Consider the following 23,160-nt stretch of genomic DNA (forward strand, 5'->3'; position numbering starts at 1 on the left):
ACTTTAACCTGGTGTTGTGAGACTACTTACTGCACCTTAGCTACATTAAATAACACCTGACAACACTTTGCCCATTTTCCCAGTGTACTTTAATCCATTTGAATATTGGAATAATCCAAACTCTTGCAAAAATTCTCCTATCATCTGTGAGCTTGTAAAACATTTCCCCAAACACTATTTATGAAGGTTGTAAAAACCGTAATGGTCCCCCAACACCCATAACCATGTCTGCGTGGGTGTACCAATCTCCAGGCACACCACTGGATATTGGCCTTCAAGCCAGCCCACAATTATCGATGACAATTTTTTTGCCTACAGGAACACTGCCAATCCTTAATTCACTGAAGCCACTTCCCATTGATTCCACAAGGTTATGTCTTGAAGTACATTGATTCAATAGTTCTTTCCTTTTGAGAATGACTGGATTGCTTTTCTTTATTTCAATGGATGAAAAAAATTCAATACTAAAGAACACCTGAAGGGTTGTGAGAACCTAGTGAATTCACTCCACAAACAAAGGAGATTAGTAATAGAAATATCAAGGTGCCACGGTGGCACAGTGGCTAGCACTGCTGCCTCACTGCACCAGAGTCCCAGGTTCAATTCCAGCCTTGGGTGACTGTCTGTGTGGAGTCTGCACATTCTTTCTGTGTCTGCGTGGGTTTTGACCAAGTGCTCTGGTTTCCTCCCACAATCCAAAGATGTGCAGGTTAGGTGGATTGGCCATGTTAAGTAGCCCCTTAATGTCCCAAGATGTGCAGGTTAGGGGGATTGTCAGGGTAAATACATGGGGTTATGGGGATAGGGCGGGTGCTCTCAGAGAGTCAGTGTGGACTTGATGGGCTGAATGGCCTCTACTGCACTGTTGGGATTTTATGATTACATTACGTTAAGAATTTCTATAAAGTGTGATTTTCTTATTGCAGAAGAATGGTAAATGGCAAACATTGTTGAAAAATTAATATGTTTTAAAAAATCCTGAAATCCAGAACGTGACCATAGAGACAGATTACATTGGAATTAGAAGATATTTTATCTCCTGAACTTTAGAAAAAAATGACAGGAAAAGACAACGCAAATGGTCTTGTGTTTCTCAGAATCTCAAATCAATGATATACAAACCACCAGACTGCCTCATAGCCTATACATTACTGAACAGATTATGTATCAATCAATCTCAAAAATCCTTTCTAACGATCGCACAGTTATATCACTTTATCGGTGATCCATTCCCCACAAAGTTTACATAGAATCTCTACAGTGCAGGAGGCTACCATTCGGCCAATCAAGCCTGCCCCAACAACAATCCCACCCAGGCCCTATCCCCGTATCCCCAAATATTTACCCTGTTAGTCCCCTGACACAACGGGGCAATCTAGCATGGCCAATCAACCTAACCTGCACACACATCTTTGGACTGTGGGAGGAAACCGGAGCACCTGGAGGAAATCCAGGCAGACATGGGGAGAATGTGCGAACTCTACGCAGACAGTGACCCTAGGCCAGAATCGAACCTGGGTCGCTGCCGCTATGAGGCACTGTGAATCACTGTGTCACCAAAGTCTTCAAGCATGCTTTCTTCATCAATGATATGCAAATAATATGTACCTTATATGACAAAACTTTCTTGAACTTCTGGCTAAAAGAAAAAAAATAATAAAAATTAATTCTTGCATCTGATACAAACATTTAACACTGACACTGATTTCACTGATTCTTGTGCACAATCTGACAGCAATGGCCAGTCATGTATGTACCAATATCTATGCATCCATACATGTTTCTGTTCATACAAGCATATCCATACTGCATGTGAATGTGCAAATTAATATATTTTTTATGTCCTTCACAAAACCGTTTATGTGGTTTTGCAAAAACAAAACCAATTCTGCAACAGCCATCCTCAAAATTCTAAAATACTGTGTTCCTAATTGTCTTTTAGAGTTTTGACTGCACACCAGGTGTAAAACTCATCCAATCACATCGAACTGTCAATGGGTGACCTCTTCCCAGCTGCGCGCCACCTATTTTGAATCAGCCCCACCTTACCATTAGCTTGAGAACAAGCTCTCCCCTTCCACTCCTTGCAAGCAGCGAACTACAGCTACAACAACTTGCTTTTATGAATGCCTTAAAGTTAAAAACACATTGCAGGGTGCTCTATAGAAGCATAACTGGACCAAGACAGGACAAAAAACTTTGCTCAACGGCTGGTTCACAGTATCAGCAACCTATATCCATCATTAAGGTGCACCCCCATCGTTATACACTGACATGCTCAATCTACAGATGCACCATAGAAAGCATCATTTCTGGACGTTTCACAGCTTGGTATGGCTCCTGCTCTGACCAAGACCGCAAGAAACTACAAAGGGTTGTGAACGTAGCCCAGTCCATCACGCAAACCAGCCTCCCATCCATTGATTCCTGCTACACTTCCTGCTGTCTCAGTGACTGCGTATGTGGAGTTTGCATATTCTCCCCGTGTCCGCATGCGTTTTCTCCGGTTGTTGCAGTTTCCTCCCACACTCCAAAGATGTGCACATTAGGTTGATTGGCTGTGCTAAATGAACCCTTAATGTCAGAGGGATCAACAGGGTCAATATGTGGAGTTACGGGGATAGGGCCTCAGTGGAATTGTTGTTGGTGCAGGCTCGGTGGGCTGTGTGGCCTTCCTCTGCACTGTAGGGATTCTATGAAAGCATCCAGCATGATCAAGGACCCCATGTATCCCGGGCATACTCTCTTCCACCTTCTTCCGCTGGGAAAAAGACACAGAAGTCTGAAAAAACATACCAATTGACTCAAAAACAGCTTCTTCCTTGCTGCCATTAGACTTTTGAATGGACTTATCACATATTAAGCTGATCTTTCTCTTCACCCTAACTAACTGCAGCACTATATCCTGCACCCACTCCTTTCCTTGTCGCTATCTGCTCTATGAATAGTACGTTTTGTCTATGTTTTGTACAGTGTGCAATAAACAATGATTTTCACAGTATCCCAATACATGTGGCAACAATAAATCAAATCAGTTCAATGGCTACAAAACATTTTGAGTGCAGTGATTTTCCAATTAACACCAACACTCAGCTAAAATGGAGACTGAAGATCTTCTCTCACAGACTGGCAACACACTACCCATGCTGTTTGTTAATATAGATTATAAACTGTGTGACACAAACAAAACCAAACTGTTTGAAAATGTGAAGTGTGATGAAGAACTTTGTATTTGGTTTTGAATTGCAATTAATGAGTGCTTTCGATTTGTAAGAAAGATTTATAACTATATACGGTTTGGAATGTACTGCAGCTTTTGTAAGTGCAGGCATTCACCTCTTTAAATAGGAGCCATAGTTCGCTCTTCTAGTCATTCCATTAAAGGGAGGGGGGTGGGTGTGAAGTTTTGAATGTGTATATAAATCATGTCAGCACTCCTGAGCACTCACAAGCCCTGTTCTTACATTGTTAGAAGACAATGCAGAATTAACTGTAAACCACTCTCTCAACACAACATGAAATGCCACTCTTAGGAGAACAGAAGGCTGGATTCCAAGCCTGACCAACATAATTTCAAAATCTCAACCTGCTTCCCTGCTAAAACTAAACATTTAGAACACTACAATGTTTGAATCAAGTGATTTGACAACCAATGTTATATCTGGTTTCAACACTTCACGGGAAATGTTAGAATTGAGAATTACTTCCCACTAAAGTTGCCCGCTCTTTGAATCATGCAGTCTTAGAAAGAATTTTTTGGTTTGTGCTTTGTAGAGCTGCAGAATAACTGTGATCTGAAGACATTCAACTGTATTTACCATTACTACACTAGCAAAATTAAAGGAAATCAACAAAAGGTTGCAATTCTGCAATGCCTTTAACAATTGAAGGAGTGTAATAGTTAAAGGCATACATTTCCCAGGAGTGTAATTATTGACAATGATAGGCATTAGGACAAAACCACCAAAAACCTGGTTGAAGAGATGAGTATCTTAAAGAAGAAGGATGAGGTAGCAAGGTGGAGAATTGGAAGGAATTCCAGATCTAAGGGCTTTGATGGCTGAAGGCAATAGCGGGGTGAAGGGAGTCATGAGCACGTGCACAGAGGGACAAAATTGGAGGAGCACAAAGCTCTCAGAGATGTTTAGAATGTTCAACAAGAGATTAGATAGGTCGAGGAATATTGAAGCGTTGGGAGGGCCAAGTACCCAAAGAGGGAAGAAATGAAAGGAGGCATGACTGGATAACAAGAAGGGGAGGAGAGAAAGGTCCAATGGGCTAAAAGAAAGGAAAAGAAACAATGACCTTGGTCTAGAGAAGCAGCCAAAATGCAGACATGAGGGATATTAAAAAATTTATCAGTCTGAGGTTTTTTGTAATAAAACAGAATACATTACTTTTTAGCTGTCTACATTTCATTTTATGATAACTCCAAGTATTGTTTATGTTTAAACCAGCAAGTGGCTGGAGAAGTTCAGAAAAAAACTCAATTGCAAACTATAATAGCCAACTAATCAGAACATTCAGACATCCGTGTATAGGCTAAGCTTTTAAATTAACGATGCACAGTAAAACTATAATTTGACTGATTTTTTTTAACAGAGCTATCCAAATGAGCTACACATACATAGACACAAGTCCCAGTGGGAATGCCACCAAACCATGACAATCAGGAGGCTGCACTACCTGCCCAGTAAAGCGTTGGGTCCTACCTTCTGGGGAAAGTGGTCTTTTCCGTGTTCTGTATGAAGCCATAACAGCATGGAGAGATAACAAAGGCTGCCAGTGCTTTAATGCAATGATCAATCACCATGTCCGTCGCTACCCCACATGCATGAAGTGCCACCTGCAAAAGGGAAGCGGGAGTTAAAAAAATAGCCACAGAGTGTCAACGAAGGCTTGGCTGGTAGCACTGTCATCTCTGAGTCGCAGGTTCTTGCTTAAAGACCCAGTCCAGAACTCAGGCACAACAATCAAGGTTTGACATTCCAGTGCAGTATTGAGAAAGTGCTGCAATGTCAGGGGTGCGGTTTTTAGATTAATGCATAAGAACATAAGAACTAGAATCAGGAGGATCCACTAGCTTTTGGAGCACTACTCCTTCATCAGATAAATGGGAGTTCTGTTCACAAACAGGGCATATAAAGACACAAACTTAATTTACAAAATAATGGTTGGAATGTGAATCTTTATAGTAATCAAGTCTTAAAGGTACAGACAATGTGAGTGGAGAGAGCTCTCTACTTACCTGGCGAAGGAGCAGCGCTCCGAAAGCTAGTGGATTTTGCTACCAAATAAACCTGTTGGACTTTAACCTGGTGTTCTGAGATTTCTTACTGTATTTACCCTAGTCCAATGCCGGCATTTCCACATCATGACCAGCGGCGTGCCTCAGGGATCAGTGCTGGGTCCACTGTTATTAGTCATTTACATTAATGGTTTGGATGAGAATATAGGAGCCATGATTAGTAATTTTGCAGATGACACTAAGATTGGTGGCATAGTGGAACGTGAAGAAAGTTATCTCCAATTGCAACAGGATCTTGATCAATTGGGCCTGTGGGCTGACGAATGGCAGATGGAGTTTAATTTAGACAAATGCGAGGTGATGCATTTTGGTAGATTGACCCAGGGCAGGACTTAGTCAATTAATGGTAGGGTGTTGGGGAGAGTTACAGAACAAAGAGATCTAGGGATACATGTTCACAGCTCCTTGAAAGTGTAGTCACTTTCAAGGGCAGAGTGATGAAGAAAGAATTCGGCATGGTTGGTTTCACCGATCAGAACACTGAATACAGGAGTTGGGCTGTCTTGTTGAAGTTGTACAAGACATTGCTATGACCACACTTGGAATACTGTGTGCAGTTCTGCTCACTCTATTGTAGAAAGGATATTATTAAACTAGAAAGAGTGCAGAAAAGATATAGTAGGATGCTACTGGGACTTGATGGATTGAGTTATAAGGAGAGGCTGGATGGACTGGGACTTTTTTTCTCCGGAGCGTAGGAGGCTGAGGGGTGATCTTATAGAGGTCTATAAAATAATGAGGGGCATAGATCAGCTAGGTGGTCAATATCTTTTCCCAAAGGTAGGGGAGTCTAAAACTAGAGGGCATAAGTTAAGGTGAGAGGGGAGAGATACAAAAGTGTCCAGAGGGGCAATTTTTTCACACAGAGAGTGGTGAATGTCTGGAACAAGCTGCCAGGGGTAGAGGCAGGTACAATTTTGCCTTTTAAAAAGCATTTAGATAGTTACATGGGTATGATGGGTTTCGAGGGATATAGGCCAAATGCAGGCAATTGGGATTAGCTTAGGGGTTTTAAAAAAAATGCAAGATAGGTCCATTCAAAAGTCTGACGACAGCAGGGAACAGGCTGTTTTTGAGTTGGTTGGTGGGCGACCTCAGACTTCTGTATCTTTTTCCCGAAGGAAGAAAGTGGAAGAGAGAATGTCTGGGGTGTCTGGAGTCCTTAATCATGCTGGCTGCTTTTCGAGGCAGCGGGAAGTGTAGACAGAGTCAATGGATGGGAGAATGGTTTGTGTGATGGATTGGGCTACATTCATGACCGTTTGTAGATTCTTGCTGTATGCCACCAGTGACGTGGATTTTTGGGCTCCATTCTCTCCATAGATGGTATGTTGAGTGGATGTTAAAAGCGAAGGGGAGGGAGGAGGCCCACATGGAGCATAAGCACTGGCATGGACCTGTGGAGCTAATTGGCCTGTTCCTGTGCCTGACTGTGAAACTTATTTTTGCTGTTTTTTGGCAATGAACTTAAATCTTTGACATGTAAAATTAACTCCCACCAGCTTTTGAATGAGCCAGTGGAACTGGCATATGGCAGCTGTCACTTGTTAGATTCTGTATGAGTCTGGTGAGGTAAATTAAAGTTTAAAGTTTATTTATTAGTGTCATAACTAGGCTTACATTAACACTGCAATGAAGTTACATGAAAATCCCCTAGTCGCTGTGCTCCGGTGCCTGTTCGAGTACATGGAGAGAATTTAGCATGGCCTAATGCGCCTAACCAGCACATCTTTCAGACTGTGGGAGGAAACCGGAGCACCCAGAGGAAACCCACGCAGACACAGGGAGAACGTGCAGACTCCGCACAGATAGTGACCCAAGCCAGGAATCGAACCTGGATCCCTGGCACTGTGAAGCAGCAGTGCTAACCACTGTGCCAATGTGAAAATAGCTGGAATAAAAATGTGAAAAAGCTGAAGCATTCACTGAAACACTTATGTCATCCAGATAAAGCAGCGCACATGCAGGACATGTTAAAAAAAAAGCAACCAGATCGTGGATCCAATGAATGGAAGCCGATTCAATATTAGAGTTAGACCTGTAAGATTCACAGATAGTAGGTGAAGGCAAGACACTTTCTCAAATCTTTTCTTGAATGCACTTCCCCAGTCTCATTAAAATAAAGGAAACAGGCTTGTTCTGATCTAGCTGTTGTGATAATGTTACAATTGAAGAATATGAACTTTAATTTAGACCTCTGGAAATCATGCTATAACATGATACCAATCTGGCATCAGGGAATTTTGGAACAAGGTTCTTTGGTAATAGAAATTTGGTTCCTTCCTTTCTGTGTTTTCAAAAGTTCTCCACAACTCAAATTCGCAAATGGGTGTTCCAAACTATAGGAGTTCTGTCTCCTGCAAAAGTCTGAGAAATAAAACTTGGATTTATATAGTATCTTTCAAAACCTCATGGTGTCCCAAAGTGCTTTGCAGATTGAAGTAAAGTAAAAGTAAAGTAAGAGTAAAGTTTATTTATTAGTCACAAGTAGGCTTAGGTTCATACTGCAGTGAAGTTACTGTGAAAACTGTGCCACACTCCAGTGCCTGTTCGGGTACACTGGGGGAGAATTTTAGCACAGCTAACTTACCTAATCTGCATATCTTTGGACTGCAGGAGGAAAGCCACGGAGACACAGGGAGAATGTACAAACTCAACCCAGACAGTGACCCAAGCCAGGAATCGAACCTGGGTGTCTGGTGCTGTGAGGCTACAATGCTAACCATTGTGCCAACATGCTACTCAAATCCAATTAAGATGATGGAAACAGGTTTGTTCTGATCCAGCTGTTGCAATAATGTTATAATTAAAGTACTCAAAAATATAAAAAACTATAATTTAGACCTCTAGAAATCATGCTATAACATGATACCATGGTATCAAGGAATTCTGGAAAGAAGTTCCTTGGTAATGGAAATTGGGTTCCTTCCTTTGTGTTTTCAAAAAGTTCTCCACAACTCAAATTCATGAATGGGTGCTTCAAACTATTGGCGTTTTCCCTCCTGCAAAACTCTGGTTTTCAGGAAGTCAAGTCTCTCAACAGCTTCCCTGCTGTAGCAACTGAGAAACCTCATGGTGTCCCAACATGCTTTGCAGACTATAATGTAGGCAACACAAGAGGTCATGTGATGAAACACAAGGGGTATGTTGAACCAGAGTTGATAGCCCAACCTTCAACGAAATTATGAACTTATCAAAATGGACTCTGTGTAAAAACTTTAGTCTTCCCAATTGACACTCTACCAGGTTGCTGCAGTAGTTCCTCAAATGACATGAGGAGGTATGGACTAAGTATTAACGAGAAAATGTATGCATCTCAGAGGTATCAACTGTATCCTGGCTTTATGCTAATTGCACAACAAGTACAGAGCAATGTAGCGCTGTTCTGAACTAAAGGGAAATATGCTGGTTGTAATTCAACACTCAAGGAATGCAACAGATAATAACATTCTTTAGCTTCAACTTTCTTCCAAACCGAAACTTTAAACAGGCACGGGAAACTGTTGTGAATCGGCTTACAACTTCATGAATTCAGAAACTCATCAAAGTTAATCGAAGAATGCAGAATCTTGTTTGTGGTTTTTTTTTGAAAATTGCTTCTACCTTTCTGGAAACAGAGATATAATGACTGACATCATAATTCCTGGATCTAAAGGCATCGTGGTTAAGGTGGAGTTATTTTACTGTTGGAGAGACAAGGAAAGAGAGAGAAAATGATAGAGATACAGAAAGGTTGGCACTTGTTATCTTCATATGTTCAATTCAAGGTGCTAGACTGGGATATTGCTTCGCTGACAAAGTTAAAGTTTATTAGTCACAAGTAAGGCTTACATTAACACTGCAGTGAAGTTACTGTGAAATTCCCCGCAGTCCAGCGCCTATTCAGGCCAATGCACATAATCAGCACATTTTTCAGAATGTGGGAGGAAGCCGGGGCACCGGGAGGAAACTCACGCAGACACTGTGAGAATGTGCAAACCACACAGTGATCCAAGCTGGGAATTGAACCCAGATTCCTGGCACTGTCAAGCAGCAGCACTAACCACTGTGCTACCATGCTGCACTCACTGTGACGAACATGCAGCAGAAGGAGTTTAGTAATGCACTGCAATAAGAATATGTGTTCAGCCAGTCATTGATATTCTGATGCTTTCGTTGCCTGCCTGGATACAAGCCCCTGATGGTTAAAAAAAGATTCCCAAGTTCATTGAACTGGATTGTATAACTTGCGAGCTCAAAGACTTATTTTTAGGTATTTGACTGATATTATGTTTCTACCACTTGTAGGAACAGAATAAACCTGGATAAAGCATTTGCCATGGTTTGTTTTTACTTGTAAGCACATACGGATTCCTTCAAATGCATCCAGCCTCGACACGCGTGAAGTTCACACTGCATTAGATGGTCACTGGATATCAGAACACTGATCCCGGGCACCTTTCCCCTGTCTGTCTGCAAGTTCAAAGTCTGCTCTGGGACTGGCTCTCAGTTCAGAGCGATGCTGGGAACACAGCAAACTGAAGACGACAGAGCTGGCCGGCTGTGGATGTCAATGAGTGAAGTCGAATATTCCCGCTGCTTGGTAACTGATTTGATCTGGGACAGCTGTATTCCTTTTTGGTAAAAGCTTTGGAATTAACACTATCAAAAAAAAGAAACAGGCGTGTTCGATGAAAGTTTTCTGAGCAGCAGAAAAGATGCATACCCTGCCCGGATTTCTATGTGAATTTTCCAACAAGTACGAAAATACTTTTTACTTTTCAATTCAAATGGAATTCTTTTGGGGGGACATTCAAATTTAGCACTGGGACTGTACTCTGGGAGATCTGGAAGGAGTTGTTGAAAGATTCCTACAAATGTTAATCATCATTTCATAGAACAATTTTAAATTGTGTGTGTGTGTGTGTGTGTGCGCGCGCGCACGCAGGCATATGATAAAGCAGGATAACACAGGCCAGGATTTTACGGCTCCTATCACCTGGCTGGATATTACATCCCACCGAGTTAAATGGAGAATAAATGGCCTGCTGCATTTGCTGGGGAAAAACATCACAGTGGGGCTGTAAATACCTGGCCATACAGAGTTAATTATTCTCACCCTCCTGGACTAATAGCCTACTGTGATAGCAGAGGAATTTAAATCCAATTAATTAAATCAATCTGGAATTTTAAAAACTAGCATTGGTAAGTGGGGAGGCTGATGTTACCAGATTGTTGGAAATGCCCATTAGGTTCACTTTCTGGGAAGGAAATCTGCCACCCTTAACTGGTCTGGTTTACATATGACTCAAGAGTCACAGTGATCTGGTTGACTCTTAATTTCCCTCTGAAATCATGTTTGAAAATGCGGCTCACCATCATTTTAAAACTCAAGGGCAATTCATGATGGGCAGTAAGTGCTGGCCGTAAAATGGGGAGAACTTTAAAAAGATCTGGAACACATATTGGAAAAATATATAGTGCGACAACTGTCCCCTTCTTTCAATTCAAACGGCTTTACATGGTAATGGTTTTCAACAGAATAATCACAGGTAGTTCCAACTCCATTACTTGCTAACCCCCTCTTGTGAAATTCCAATATAATAATCTTCCTTGTGTAAGCACCAAAGGCTGATTGGTAGCATGTGATTAACCCCTTGGAGGTTTGTGGCAGTGTTTCTGCATCAGAATTCACAGTGTTACAAGCTTGTATTTTACTTGGGAAAGCTCTGATATTCAGTACATTTTCTGTTTCTATTTAATATCTCAAGATTAAATTACAAAAATTATTTTGAGGCAATGGAGAAAATGAATGCGAGTTGGAAGTCGAAATGGTCAATGGTTAACAAAAGGCGATCAAATATAACAGCTCGAGCAATTAAACATTACAACAGGAAACCACCCAGGAATTTGCTGCTTTCCCCATTTCATCAATAACCTGATAAACATAGAACTGATTTATGTACTAACAGGAGAAGACCATTCAGCCCTTCAGATAGTCAACTGGGTACCACAACCCCATTTACCAATCTTTGCACCATATAAGCCAATACTCTGACTTAACACAAGATAGTTTACCTCAGTGTTAATTGGGGGAGAGGATGGGGTGGGCTGGAGGGTGTTGGGCGGGTTTGGGGTGTAAGGTGGGAGATCAGGGGTGGATTTCCATTATCAAAAATGATTCCTGTCTGACTCCTGCTTGCCACATACCAGTATGACCCGGATACAAATGGCTAGCTGTGCTGTTATTAAAGGGCTGTCGATATCAATATTACTTTGTGGGCATAGGGAGTTCTATTTTTACTTGCCCCACTCGAAGTATCCCCAATGTTATATTTCTTCTTACCTTATTATAGCTGCAGAGAATTTAGTTTTCATTTTATGGTGTTAGATTCTCTTTCTCTCCCTCCTCCCATGGTGCAAGCTGTGGTGGTTCAATCTACCTCTTGCCATTGGAAATCTTGACGCTAAATCCTCTTTACTGAGTGGAACAGTCAGCTGTTCACGCTGGCAGGATCTTCTGGTTCCGCTGACAGTGACCCCCCCTGTCATGGATTCCCAGGAGGTGGAGGCTGTTAACAACAGGAAGCCCCGTTGATAGTGGCGGTAGAGGAAGTTCTGGCCCAGCCTCCATGATTAGTGGAGTCACAGCCTGGGCTACTGAAGGCCATAAAATGGGATGGAAATTTATATCAATGAATCTTCTCCATTTTGAAGTGGCACACCATCTTCCAGTAGGCCTTTCAGGCTGGCCTAAAGCACAAAATACACACAAGAACCACTTAAATATTGCACTAGTATATCATTCGTGGCTCAGTCAGTGGCGTTCTCGCCTCTAACTCTCTCTCCAGTACTACAGCACAAAAATCAAGGCCGCCACGCCGATACAGCACTGAGGGACAGCACTGTCAGAAGTACTGTGTTTTGGATGAGTCCCTGGATACCCGCTCTGATGGACATTAAAGATTCCCATAGCACTATTTTCAGGATGTGCTGAGGAGCGATTTGCAGTGTGCTAGCCGAGATTTGCCCCTCTACAATCAACATCACAGAAGGAGATTATCTGATCATTATCACACTGCTGATTGTGGGATCTTGCTTTGCACAAACTGGCTGCTGCATTTCCTTTATTACAGCAGTGACTGTACTTCAAAAAGTCCCTCATTAGCTGTCATGCATTTTGGGATGTTCAGTAGCAGTGAAATGCAAGTCTTTCTAAATGGAGGCAAAGCAATACTCTCCTTGCTTCTGATGTATCGCGATCTTTTGGAGCAGGCACGTGGGAAACTACATACAGTGGAGCTCATAAAGACAGAGATGTTTTAACCTTCATACAGGGTGCTTATACACATACATTTTCTTAAAAAGCTTTTCATGATTCATTAAGTTTTTTAATCTATGATTTTGCAATTCTTTTGTCATTGCAGTGGTTACTGTTTACCCAAAACTTAGAATCACTCAAATCTGCAAACATGCTGGATTGCTTGCACGTGAGATATTTATAAAGCTTTGGCAGAACTGGGAGAGCTGTACAACAGAGGAGCTCCAACCATGTAAACTTTCACTGGAGCTCGCAGCATGAGATGTCATTCAAGATATAGATTCCTCTGTGGTTAAGTCAAGTTATAGTTAACAATGAGAATTGGTTTTGAAGTACCCTAAATACAGTGTTTCATGGTAAAAGTGACACAAAACTAAAGACGTAGAGACATAGAAACGTAGAAGCTAGAAGCAGGAGTAGGCCATTCTGCCCTTCAAACCTGCTCCACCATTCATTTTGATCATGGCTGATAATCAAATTCAATACAACAACCTGTCTTGGTCCCCCCATGGCAACGTTATAGTTAAGAAAAGCCACCAACGTCTCTACTTTCTCAGAAGACTAAGGAAATCTGTCTGGCATGTCAGCCACAACTCTCACCAGCTTTTACAGATGCACCATAGAAAGCATCCTTTCTGGTTGTATCACAATTTGGTATGGCTCCTGCTCTGTCCAAGATTGCATAAAACTACAAAAGATCATGAGGGTAGCCCAATTCATCATGCAAACCAACCTCCCATCCAATGACTCTGTCTACACTTCCGGCTGTCTCGGAAAAGCAGCCAGCATAATTAAGGACTCCACACATCCCGGACATACTCTCTTCCACCTTCTTCCGTCAGGAAAAAGATATAAAAGTCTGAGGTCATATACCAACAGACTCATGGACGGCATCTTCCCTGCTGCCATCAGACTTTTGAATGGACCCATCTTGCACTAGGTTGATCTTTCTCTACACCCGAGCTATGACTGTAACACTACACTCTGCACTCTTTCCTCCTCTATGAATGGTATGCTTTGTACAGTGCACAAGAAACTATACTTTTCACTGTATACCAATACATGTGACAATAATAAATCAAATCAAAATCAAATCAATACCCTGATCCCACCTTCCCCCCATATCCCTTGATCCCTTTAGCACCCTTTGAAATCACGCAAGGTTGTGGCCTCAATTACTTCCTGTGGTCGTGAATTCCGCAGATTCGCCACTCTCTCCGTGAAGAAATTTCTCCTCACTTCAGTCCTAATTACCTCTTCTCCTCAAATTATGGCCCCTAGTTCTGGACACCCACAGTCGGTATGCCAGGGAGATCAGTAGCCATCTGAGACGGATTACCAGTGTTCTATCACCAGTCGTATTAGCAGGCTCTGATACTGTCACCCAGCAATAACAGAGGACATCTTTGTACAGTACAGGCCAATTGATATCTCCTCTGTACAGGACTGGCCAATTGATATCTCCTCTGTACAGGACTGGCCAATTGATATCTCCTCTGTACAGGACTGGCCAATTGATATCTCCTCTGTACAGGACTGGCCAATTGATATCTCCTCTGTACAGTACTGGCCAATTGATATCTCCTCTGTACAGGACTGGCCAATTGATGGCACTACTGCACCATCTGTGTCAATCATATTAATGTCAATATCCACTGCAGTGGCCACCATGATCATTTCCTTCCTCAGTGCTTTTGCCTCTCTCCAGGCTAGCGTAAGGGTCGCTGGCAATATGTGTCAGTTCATTGCTTGTACATGTACATAAGAACATAAGAAATAGGAGCAGGAGTAGGCCATCCAGCCCTTCGAGCCTGCCCCGCCATTCAATAAGATCATGGCTGATCTGTCGTGTCTCAGTTCCACATTCCCGCCCTCTCCCCATAACCCTTAATCCCCTCGCTTATCAAAAACCCATCAACCCGCGTCTTAAAAATATTTAGCGAGGCAGCCTCCACCACCTCAACGGGCAGAGAATTCTAGAGATTCACCACCCTTTGAGTGAAGAGGTTCCTCCTCAAATCCGTTCTAAACCGCCCCCCCTTTATCTTCAGGCTGTGCCCTCTAGTCCTACTGTCCTTTCTGAGCGGGAAGAGCCTCTCCATCTCTATCTTATCCATCCCATTCATCATTTTATATGTCTCAATGAGATCTCCCCTCATTCTTCTAAACTCCAATGAGTACAAGCCTAGTTTATTCAACCTCTCCTCATAGCTCAACCCCCTCAACTCCGGTATCAGCCTAGTAAACCTCCTCTGCACTCCCTCCAAAGCCAAAATATCCTTGCGTAAGTACGGCGACCAAAACTGCACACAGTACTCCAGCTGCGGCCTCACCAATGCCCTATACAGCTGCAGCAAGACCTCCCTACTTTTATATTCAATCCCCCTCGCTATGAAGGCCAGCATCCCATTCGCCTTCCTGACCACCTGCTGCACCTGCAGGCTGGGTTTTTGCAACTCACGCACAAGGACCCCGAGGTCCCTCTGCGCCGTCGCCTGCTGCAGTTTTTCGCCCCGTAAGTAATAGTCCTTCCTACTATTATTCCTACCAAAGTATCAAACAACTGATGCCTTGGTCAGCATTTTCATTGTCTTTCCAATGGGGGATACAGTGCCATAAAATTATTGCGTTTCCCACAGTGAGGGACCATTTCAGTACCCAACCAATCATCAGCTATCTGCTCCTCCACTTGAGCCTAGTTGAATGTGCGCTGTGACTGACTAAATGGTAATACTGGTAAGGTCACGGATTGTGGTCTCTGAGCTGTCGGTCGTTATACAAACACCGATGCAGGGTGCTGTGAGGCTTTGTCTTGTTCTGGGTCACCAACAGCGCTGACAGATTGTTTTCACAGGTTTACCATGACACAAAAGGGACCAACGTTGGAATGCTGGCTTCAAAACACATTGCCAAACAGAGCTCACATTACAAGATACTAACTGTGCATGACACTTGTGTGTACGCCTGTGTTAAAGATGGTCTGTAACAGCACTGAATTTGGGGTACAACTGCTGTTTCAACTTTCCCTCTTGTTCAATGTTGTTCTGCATTATTAAGGGATGCTATTTTTGCCAACATAAAAATAATTGTAAATAACAAAAATGCATTTTGCACAGAAAACCACAGCATCCTTAAACCAGCATTGACCAGAAGTTAGTCACTATCCACATAAGAGGCTGTGATGGCACCATTTTGGCTACATGCACTAACTTTAGTAAAAGTTTCCTTAAGTACACTGAAACAATACTTCACATAGATGTTCTACAGTGCAGAAAGAGGCTTTTCAACCTTTGAGCACACACTGACAACAATCCCACCCAGATCCTATCCCCGTAACCCCACGTATTTATCCTGTTAATATCCCTATCACTAAAAGGCATTTTAGCATGGCCAATTAACCTAACCTGCACACCTTTGCAGTCTGGGAGGAAACCAGAGCACCTGGAAGAAACCCACGCAGACATGGGGAGAACATGCAGACCCCACACAGACTGTCGCTCAAAATGAACCCGGGTCTATGGCAATGTGAGGCAATAGTGCTAACCACTATGCCACCTTGAGTATATGTCTATATACATATGTGTATATATAATTAACAATCATCTGTCATCATTCATTAACCAGTCTGCTTTTCCTCTTACCATTTTACCAATAAGTACACAAACGATTCAAGTTCACAAAAAGATGCAGTGTGACTATGAGCACTGAGGTTGCAAGCCCAACAACAGTGTCTATTACTCATTTTTTATTTACTAATCAGAAACGTAACAATCCACATCTGGATTCCCAATTAGTCGCGTGTCTGTGGTATAGTGGTAGCTTCATCTTTATTCAAATATGTCCAAGTGCTAAGTGACTGCACCTTCTTCTGTGGGGTCAACATGGACATCCAAAGAACTGGCAGTTCACAACTTCATCATTGGTCCTGGTGGGAACCTCTGCAGCCATGTAATCTCTGGGCAACAGTCAGATGTTGCGAATGGTCCTTGGAGCAAACTGAGCCAAAATTCAGTACTTCCGTCAAAGTAAGCAGTGTTTTCTCAGAAGAGACCCTCTACAACGTAGATGTTTTTAATGCTTTTTTTAGGGTGTTTTTGTACCGTTTATACTGATCACCTCGATGTTGTTTGCTCTGAGACGGTTCTCCATAGAAGATCTGCTCAGGGATTCTGTAGTCATCCACATGGGAGACATGGCCTGCCCATCCAAGCTAAAGGTTCTGGAGGGTGGTCTCTATGCAGCTGAGTCCAGTGCAATGAAGGACTTTGTTCTTTGTGGGCTTTTTCTTGTCTTTGTTGGGAGTGCTCCAGAGCTTTGATGTGGCGCCTGTAGCAGACCCAGGATTTGGTGGCACAGTGTTAGTACTGCTGCCTCACAGCACCTGAGGCCCGGGTTCGATTCCTGGCTTGGGTCACTGCCTGTGCAGAGCCTGCACATTCTCCCTGTGGGTTTCCTCCGGATGCTCTGGTTTCCTCCCACAGTTCAAAAGACGTTCTGGTTAGTGTATTAGCCAAGCTAAATTCTCCTTCAGTGTACCCAAACAGGTGCCGGAATGTGATGACCAGGGTATTTTTACAGTAACTTCATTGCAGTGTTTATGTAAGCCGACTTGTGACACTAATAAATAAACCTTAGGATTCTGTGCAATAGAGCAGGGTGGTTCTTTTTTATTCATTCGCAGGACATGGCCATCGCTAGCTGGTCAACTTCCCATTCCTAGTTGCCCTTGGAGGGCAGCTGAGAGTCAAGCATACTGACTTTGTAGTCATTTGTAGGCCAGACCAGGTAAGGACGGCAAATTTCCTTCCCCAAAAGACATTATTGAGGACAAAGGTTTGTAGAGTTTGAGTTCAGTCCTCAGCTAAATGCCATGCTGCTCCCAGACAGGATCATGGAGGCAGTCGTAGGCAGACCTTATTCCCTCGATGTGCGTACTGTCCAGTGTTTAGGCACTGTCACATGTCACAGCTAACATATTAATCAACACTGCCCTAAACCAATCATACAGATTAATGGTTAGATAAACTATCACAGCTGTAACACCAAAGTCCATAAACAAGCATATATAAAAAGCCGTGCGCTATGGTCTACAATGGAAAAATGGGCAAAATCAAAGCAGTAAATGTAATTCTATGACGTGACAGATCATTGCTAACTTCAACATGTGTCATTTCACCAGAAATACCCATCACAAGTTTTCCTGCAATGAAGGTTTCTAGGAATAAATGAAGGGTTAGATACAGGACAGACATTGGTTGCTCACAGTAATATCAAAATAAAGATATCAGTTCATTTGTCATTTAACTAAGCTGAAGGATACATTTGGGCTGGCAGCTAGCGTTAATGATCTCACTTTATAAGTTACAAAAAAAATTGAGGGTATGTTTTTTAAATGGTAGTTGTAGCACAACAGCAAAAAGCAAATATTGCTATTTTATCACTTATTCATAATCAAACCAAGTGTCACCATCTGATGTCTCTTGTTGGAAAGTGCACACCTGGACATTTGGTGATGTTCCAAATGGTTAATTAACCAGTGATATATTATCAAGGTTCCACATGAAATTTAACCACGAAGGCAAACTACTTGGTGGTGATGTGGTGGGAAGTAGTTAGAAGAAGGTCATCTTCTAGTGCTTGGGAAATCAAACCCCAGCGTGAGTTACTGATTCCAGAAAGGAAGGGGCAAGAACTGGATAAAGGATACAGCAATCATTATAGAATTATGGAATCCCTACAGTGCAGAAGGAGGCCATTCGGCCCATCAGGTCTGCACGGACCACAATCCCACCCAGGACCTATCCCCATAACCCCATATATTTACCCTGCTAATCCCTGACACTAGGGTTAATTTATCATGGCCAATCAACCTAAGCCACACATCTTTGGACTGTGGGAGGAAACCACAGCACCCGAAGGAATGTAAGCATCAACAAGCAAGAGTGAGATCTTGTCCATTGTTACATGGCACTGACTTCAATGAAGTCATTTTAATAACGCTCGAACTTTTCACTTACACCAATCTCAAATGATCCTGTGAAGTAATCCAAATTAGCCTGGATGAACCAGATGTTCTTTAACCTCAGGTTGTCACACCTGTCTTTGGCACGGACTAAGGATTCTTCTTTGTTCTCCACCAAAATCACCTGGAACACAGGACCACATCTACTCAGGAAGAAGCTCATCTCAGGTACAAGTCTTTCAGGCACCAAGAATAAGAAATTCATCCTCAAACAGTTTTTTTTCCCAATATTATTTATGTGAATGTACAAGTTATATGGATGATTGGGATAACAAGAGAAAAAGAGCAAAGCCATAATTTGTCAAATGCCAACTTTTGGCCTGTTAAAAAAGGGTCAACACATGTCAATAGCAGTGAGGCAGTCTGTGCATAACCTGTGCGGGTAATGCGAGTGGGGAGAGATCGCATCTTGGACATTTTTAATGAGAATCATGGTGGCACAGTCGTTAGCACTGCTGCCTCACAGTGCCAGGGACCTGCGTTTGATTCCCGGCTTGGGTCACTGTCTGTGTGGAGTTTGCACATTCTCCGCATGTCTGCGTGGGTTTCCTTGGGGTGCTCCGGTTACCTTTCACAGTCTGAAAGATGTGCTGGTTGGATGCAGTAACCCAAACAGGTGCTGGAGTGTGGCGACTAGGGGAATTTCACAGTAACTTCATTGCAGTGTTAATGTATGCCTTACTTGCGACACTAATAAATAAACCTTTAGTTTACATGAAAGAGATTCAGGGTGAGTTAATGGCTGGGCTAATGTAGAAATGATACAGCTTTGAAAGAGAATGTTCAGATACATACAAAGCTGATGTCGGAGGCTGGAAACATTTTGAATAACAGTTGGAAAAGCTGGTACTGGCACAAAAAGCAGACGGTTGAGCATGCAATGCATTAACACCCAGCTGCGTTATATTCACTGAGTATTACCTTCTGATGTGCAAAAAGCAAAGCTATTGGGATTTGTAACTACTGCTAAATAAATAAAACAATTCTGGAATAAATTATCTCGCTACAAAAAAGAAATCACAAATCAATATTTCTTTGGGTGTATGCCTCCAGATCTCCCACACCTCCTCCCGTAAATAAATCTGACAATCACAGAATCCTACAGTGCAGAAGGGGGCCATTCGGCCCATTGAGACTGCACCGACCACAATCCCACCCAGGCTCTATCCCCCTAAATCCATGCACTTGCCCTAGCTAGTCCCCCTGACACTAAGGGGCAATTTAGTATGGTCAATCCACCTAACCTGCACATTTTTAGACTACGGGAGGAAACCCATGCAAACACAGAGAGAACGTGCAAATTCCACACAAACAGTGACCCAAGCCGGGAATTGAACCCAGGTCCCTGGCGCTGTGAGGCAGTAATGCTAGCCACTTCTTAATTGGCTACCTAATCTCTCTCCACAGATGTTGTCAGACCTGCTAAGATTTTCCAGCATTTTTTGCTTTTGTTTCAGACGCCAACATCCGCAGTAATTTGCTTTTATAATAAATCTTAATTTCCAGGTTTGAAACTGTTTAATCATCACAACAATTGTAATTGTGTAATTTGACTGTTTTCCCCTGCCCCATGTGATTTATTAAATGTTGAGTTGAGCTAAGAGAGGAGAGGTTCATGTTCTGCTGCACTCTCAATATAAACGTTTTTCTTTTATTGGGTTCCACGTTTCATAAAAATCAAATTTAGTTGCAGAAAGTGGCATTGCTGCTTCACAGCACCAGGGACCCAGGTTTGATTCCCGGCTTGGGTCATTGTCTGTGTGGAGTTTGCACGTTCTCCGTGTCTGTGTGGGTTTTTTCCGGATGCTCTCGTTTCCTCCCACATTCTGAAGGACGTACTGGTTAGGTGCATTGGCTCGAACAGGCGCTGGACTGTGGTGACTAGGGGAATTTCACAGTAACTTCATTGCAGTATTAATGTAAGCCTTACTTGTGACTAATGAATAAACTTTATTTTAACTAAGTGTCAAGGCATGGGAGGCTAGGTAAATGGTAAGGGGCCTGGGGAAGGGAGGGCAGGGGACTCCTGATAGGCTGGAGTGGGGACACTGGGGAGGAAAGGAGATGTCTGGTCTTTGAGGGGAGGGCACTCCCAATCAAAAGGGGACTTCTGATTATATTTCCCTCCCTGATCTACTTGGTGCTGACCAGTCTAAAAATTGAGGCTGGGCAGGGAAAGCTCCTTAAATGGCCATTAAGTGGCTTCCTGTCCAAGGCCCTGGCTGCTCACCCGTCAGGTCCAAGTCAGGGCAGATAGGATACAGGAGCGAATCCTGTCCGTGCAATTTTACATTCTCCCCAAACCTCAAAACCAGCCAGGAAGCAAGCGTAAAATTCAAGGCTCAAACAAAAAATTCTTAAAATCTAACTAAATTAGAAAGAATTTAACCTATTTAGACTTGTTGATATGGTGGCCTTGCTCAGGTCATAGACATTTATTCAGGGTAATTGATTTAGTTGCACATTCTTTTCCTTGATTTGGCAGCTTGTGGGAATTTTCTTAGCTCTTTGTAAGCCATTTATCAGCATTTCTGTGTCTGTTAGATTGGCAAGCATGAAGGCAACAGTGAACTTTGATGTATTTCAAGACTAGGCTATGAGGTCAGCTGCAGAGCGAACGTTCAGCAAATCCCCTCCTGATGAATCTGGATATAACGCCAGAGGAGAAAGGCAACTGTCAATCAAAAGATGTTTATCCGAGTCTTCATTGAATCAAAGAGGACCAGCATACAAACTTGGCGTAAAGCCCAATGTATGAAACAACAGATCAGACGATTGGCAGCATTGAAAAAAAATGTTGGCATGACTTCACAATTCAGTTTCCTGTAACTCATACTGTATGCGTTTGGGCTGATTATTGCCACATGCATTGCTGACATCTTATCATGGAGCCATCACCTTGAGTTCCAGTTTTCGTATTGGAGAAGGCATAGTGGAGTAAGCAAGAGGTTCGGTTTTAAAATATCGTACCTGGCATAACGGCAAGGTGTGCGCGAGGACGATCCCGACATGCCCCTGTGAACACAGGACAGAGTCAGTCAGCACCCCAACCTACTTCAAGATCAGACCCACATACTTTTGCGATAAACAAGATTCCTTTGTTTATCTATCTGTCAGTTGAATTCTTGAGATCCTTTGCTTTGCAAGGTACAGAATGCAGCTGAGCCGCTTGGTATTTCAAACTTGCATCTTCAGCGGGTACAACTTCTAAACAAATAGCAAGTTTGAAATGAATTTTTTTGAGAATTCCTGTCACAGAAGTGGGATCATTAACTAGAAATTTCTTCATGTTAAAAAAAAAGAGGATATCTTATTTTTTTCCACAATTATTGAGCTACAAGTAAAATTACTTTCTCAGAGATCACACAGCCATACAATCCCAAAGCTTCACTAGCTGTGAGCTTCATGAATGATAGAATAATCCATTACGTGAGAATATTGCATCAAGGGTAGGCTATTCAATCATAGAATCCCTACAGTGCAAAAGGAGGTCATTTGGCCCATTAAGCCTGCACTGACAACAATCCCACCCAGGCCCCATCCCTGTAACCCCATGTATTTACCATGTTAGTTCCCAAGACACTAATGGTCAATTTAGCATGGCCAATCAACCTAAGCTACACATCTTTGGAGTGTGGGAGAAAACTGGAGCTTCCAGAGAAAACCCACACAGACATGGGGAGAACGTGCAAATTCTGCACAGACAGACACCCAAGGCCGGAATTGAACCCGGTCCCTGGCTGCTGTGAGGCAGCACTGCTAACCATTGTGCCAACATGTTGGTTGAGAGATAAATATTTAGCCAGGTCTCTTTTGCTCTTCTTTGAAACGGTGCCATTGGATCTTTGGTGTCCACCTGAGAGGAGAGACCAGGGATACGGTTTAGAGTCTCAACCAAAAGCTGGTACGCCTGACATCCACCAGTACTGATTGACCCTAGAGTGTTGATCTAGATTTTGTGCTCAAGTTCTGAAAATGGATTTGCACCAATTCCATGGCCTCCTGATAACTGTGGGAACAGAAATCCTCCCACACTCTGCACTCAACACAAGGCAAGGCCAGTAAAGATGTGCCTTTAAAAATTACGTACCCCACCGCTGCAGAAATCAACAATAGTATCACCAGGTTTGGCCAGTTTTGTCACAATGGAGATAATGTTATCCAACTGTTGCTGCTTCCTTAGGGCACGCTCAGATGAGAGCTTTCCTGTTAAGAACAATTAAGTGTAGAATTTACAGCATTTTAACCAAAGATCAGACAGACTCCATTTTAACAGATGCTTTATATTTCCTGTTCTCTCCAGTCACTCTTACACTGTACAGCAATGGAACAATAAGTTTATTTATTAGTGCCACAGATAGGCTTACATTAACACTGCAATGAAGCTGCTGTGAAAATCCCCTAGTCGCCTGTTCAGGAGGGAGAATTTAGCATGGTCAATGCACCTAACCAGCATGTCTTTCAGACTGTAGGAGGAAAATGGAGCCCCCAGACTAAACCCACGCAGGCATGGGGAGAACGTGCAAACTC

At 42.7% G+C, this 23,160-nt stretch overlaps 1 protein-coding gene across 4 annotated transcripts in view; it reads right to left on the reverse strand.

Moving 5' to 3' along the window:
* gstcd (glutathione S-transferase, C-terminal domain containing) overlaps nucleotides 1–23,160 on the reverse strand; it is a 164,720-nt gene that overhangs the window by 11,180 nt on the left and 130,380 nt on the right. For all 4 annotated transcript variants that reach the window (XM_080195362.1, XM_080195365.1, XM_080195375.1 and 1 more), the window contains 5 exons: nucleotides 22,721–22,836; nucleotides 21,601–21,645; nucleotides 18,626–18,754; nucleotides 4,713–4,846; nucleotides 1,609–1,639 (listed from right to left, as the gene is read on the reverse strand). In XM_080195362.1, coding sequence (XP_080051488.1) covers nucleotides 1,609–1,639; nucleotides 4,713–4,846; nucleotides 18,626–18,754; nucleotides 21,601–21,645; nucleotides 22,721–22,836 — 455 coding nt within the window. The remainder of the gene's footprint in view (nucleotides 1–1,608; nucleotides 1,640–4,712; nucleotides 4,847–18,625; nucleotides 18,755–21,600; nucleotides 21,646–22,720; nucleotides 22,837–23,160) is intronic.

The sequence above is a fragment of the Carcharhinus amblyrhynchos genome, chromosome 1 (assembly GCF_965287045.1).
Source record: "Carcharhinus amblyrhynchos chromosome 1, sCarAmb.v2.hapA, whole genome shotgun sequence".
Lineage (NCBI taxonomy): Eukaryota > Metazoa > Chordata > Chondrichthyes > Carcharhiniformes > Carcharhinidae > Carcharhinus > Carcharhinus amblyrhynchos.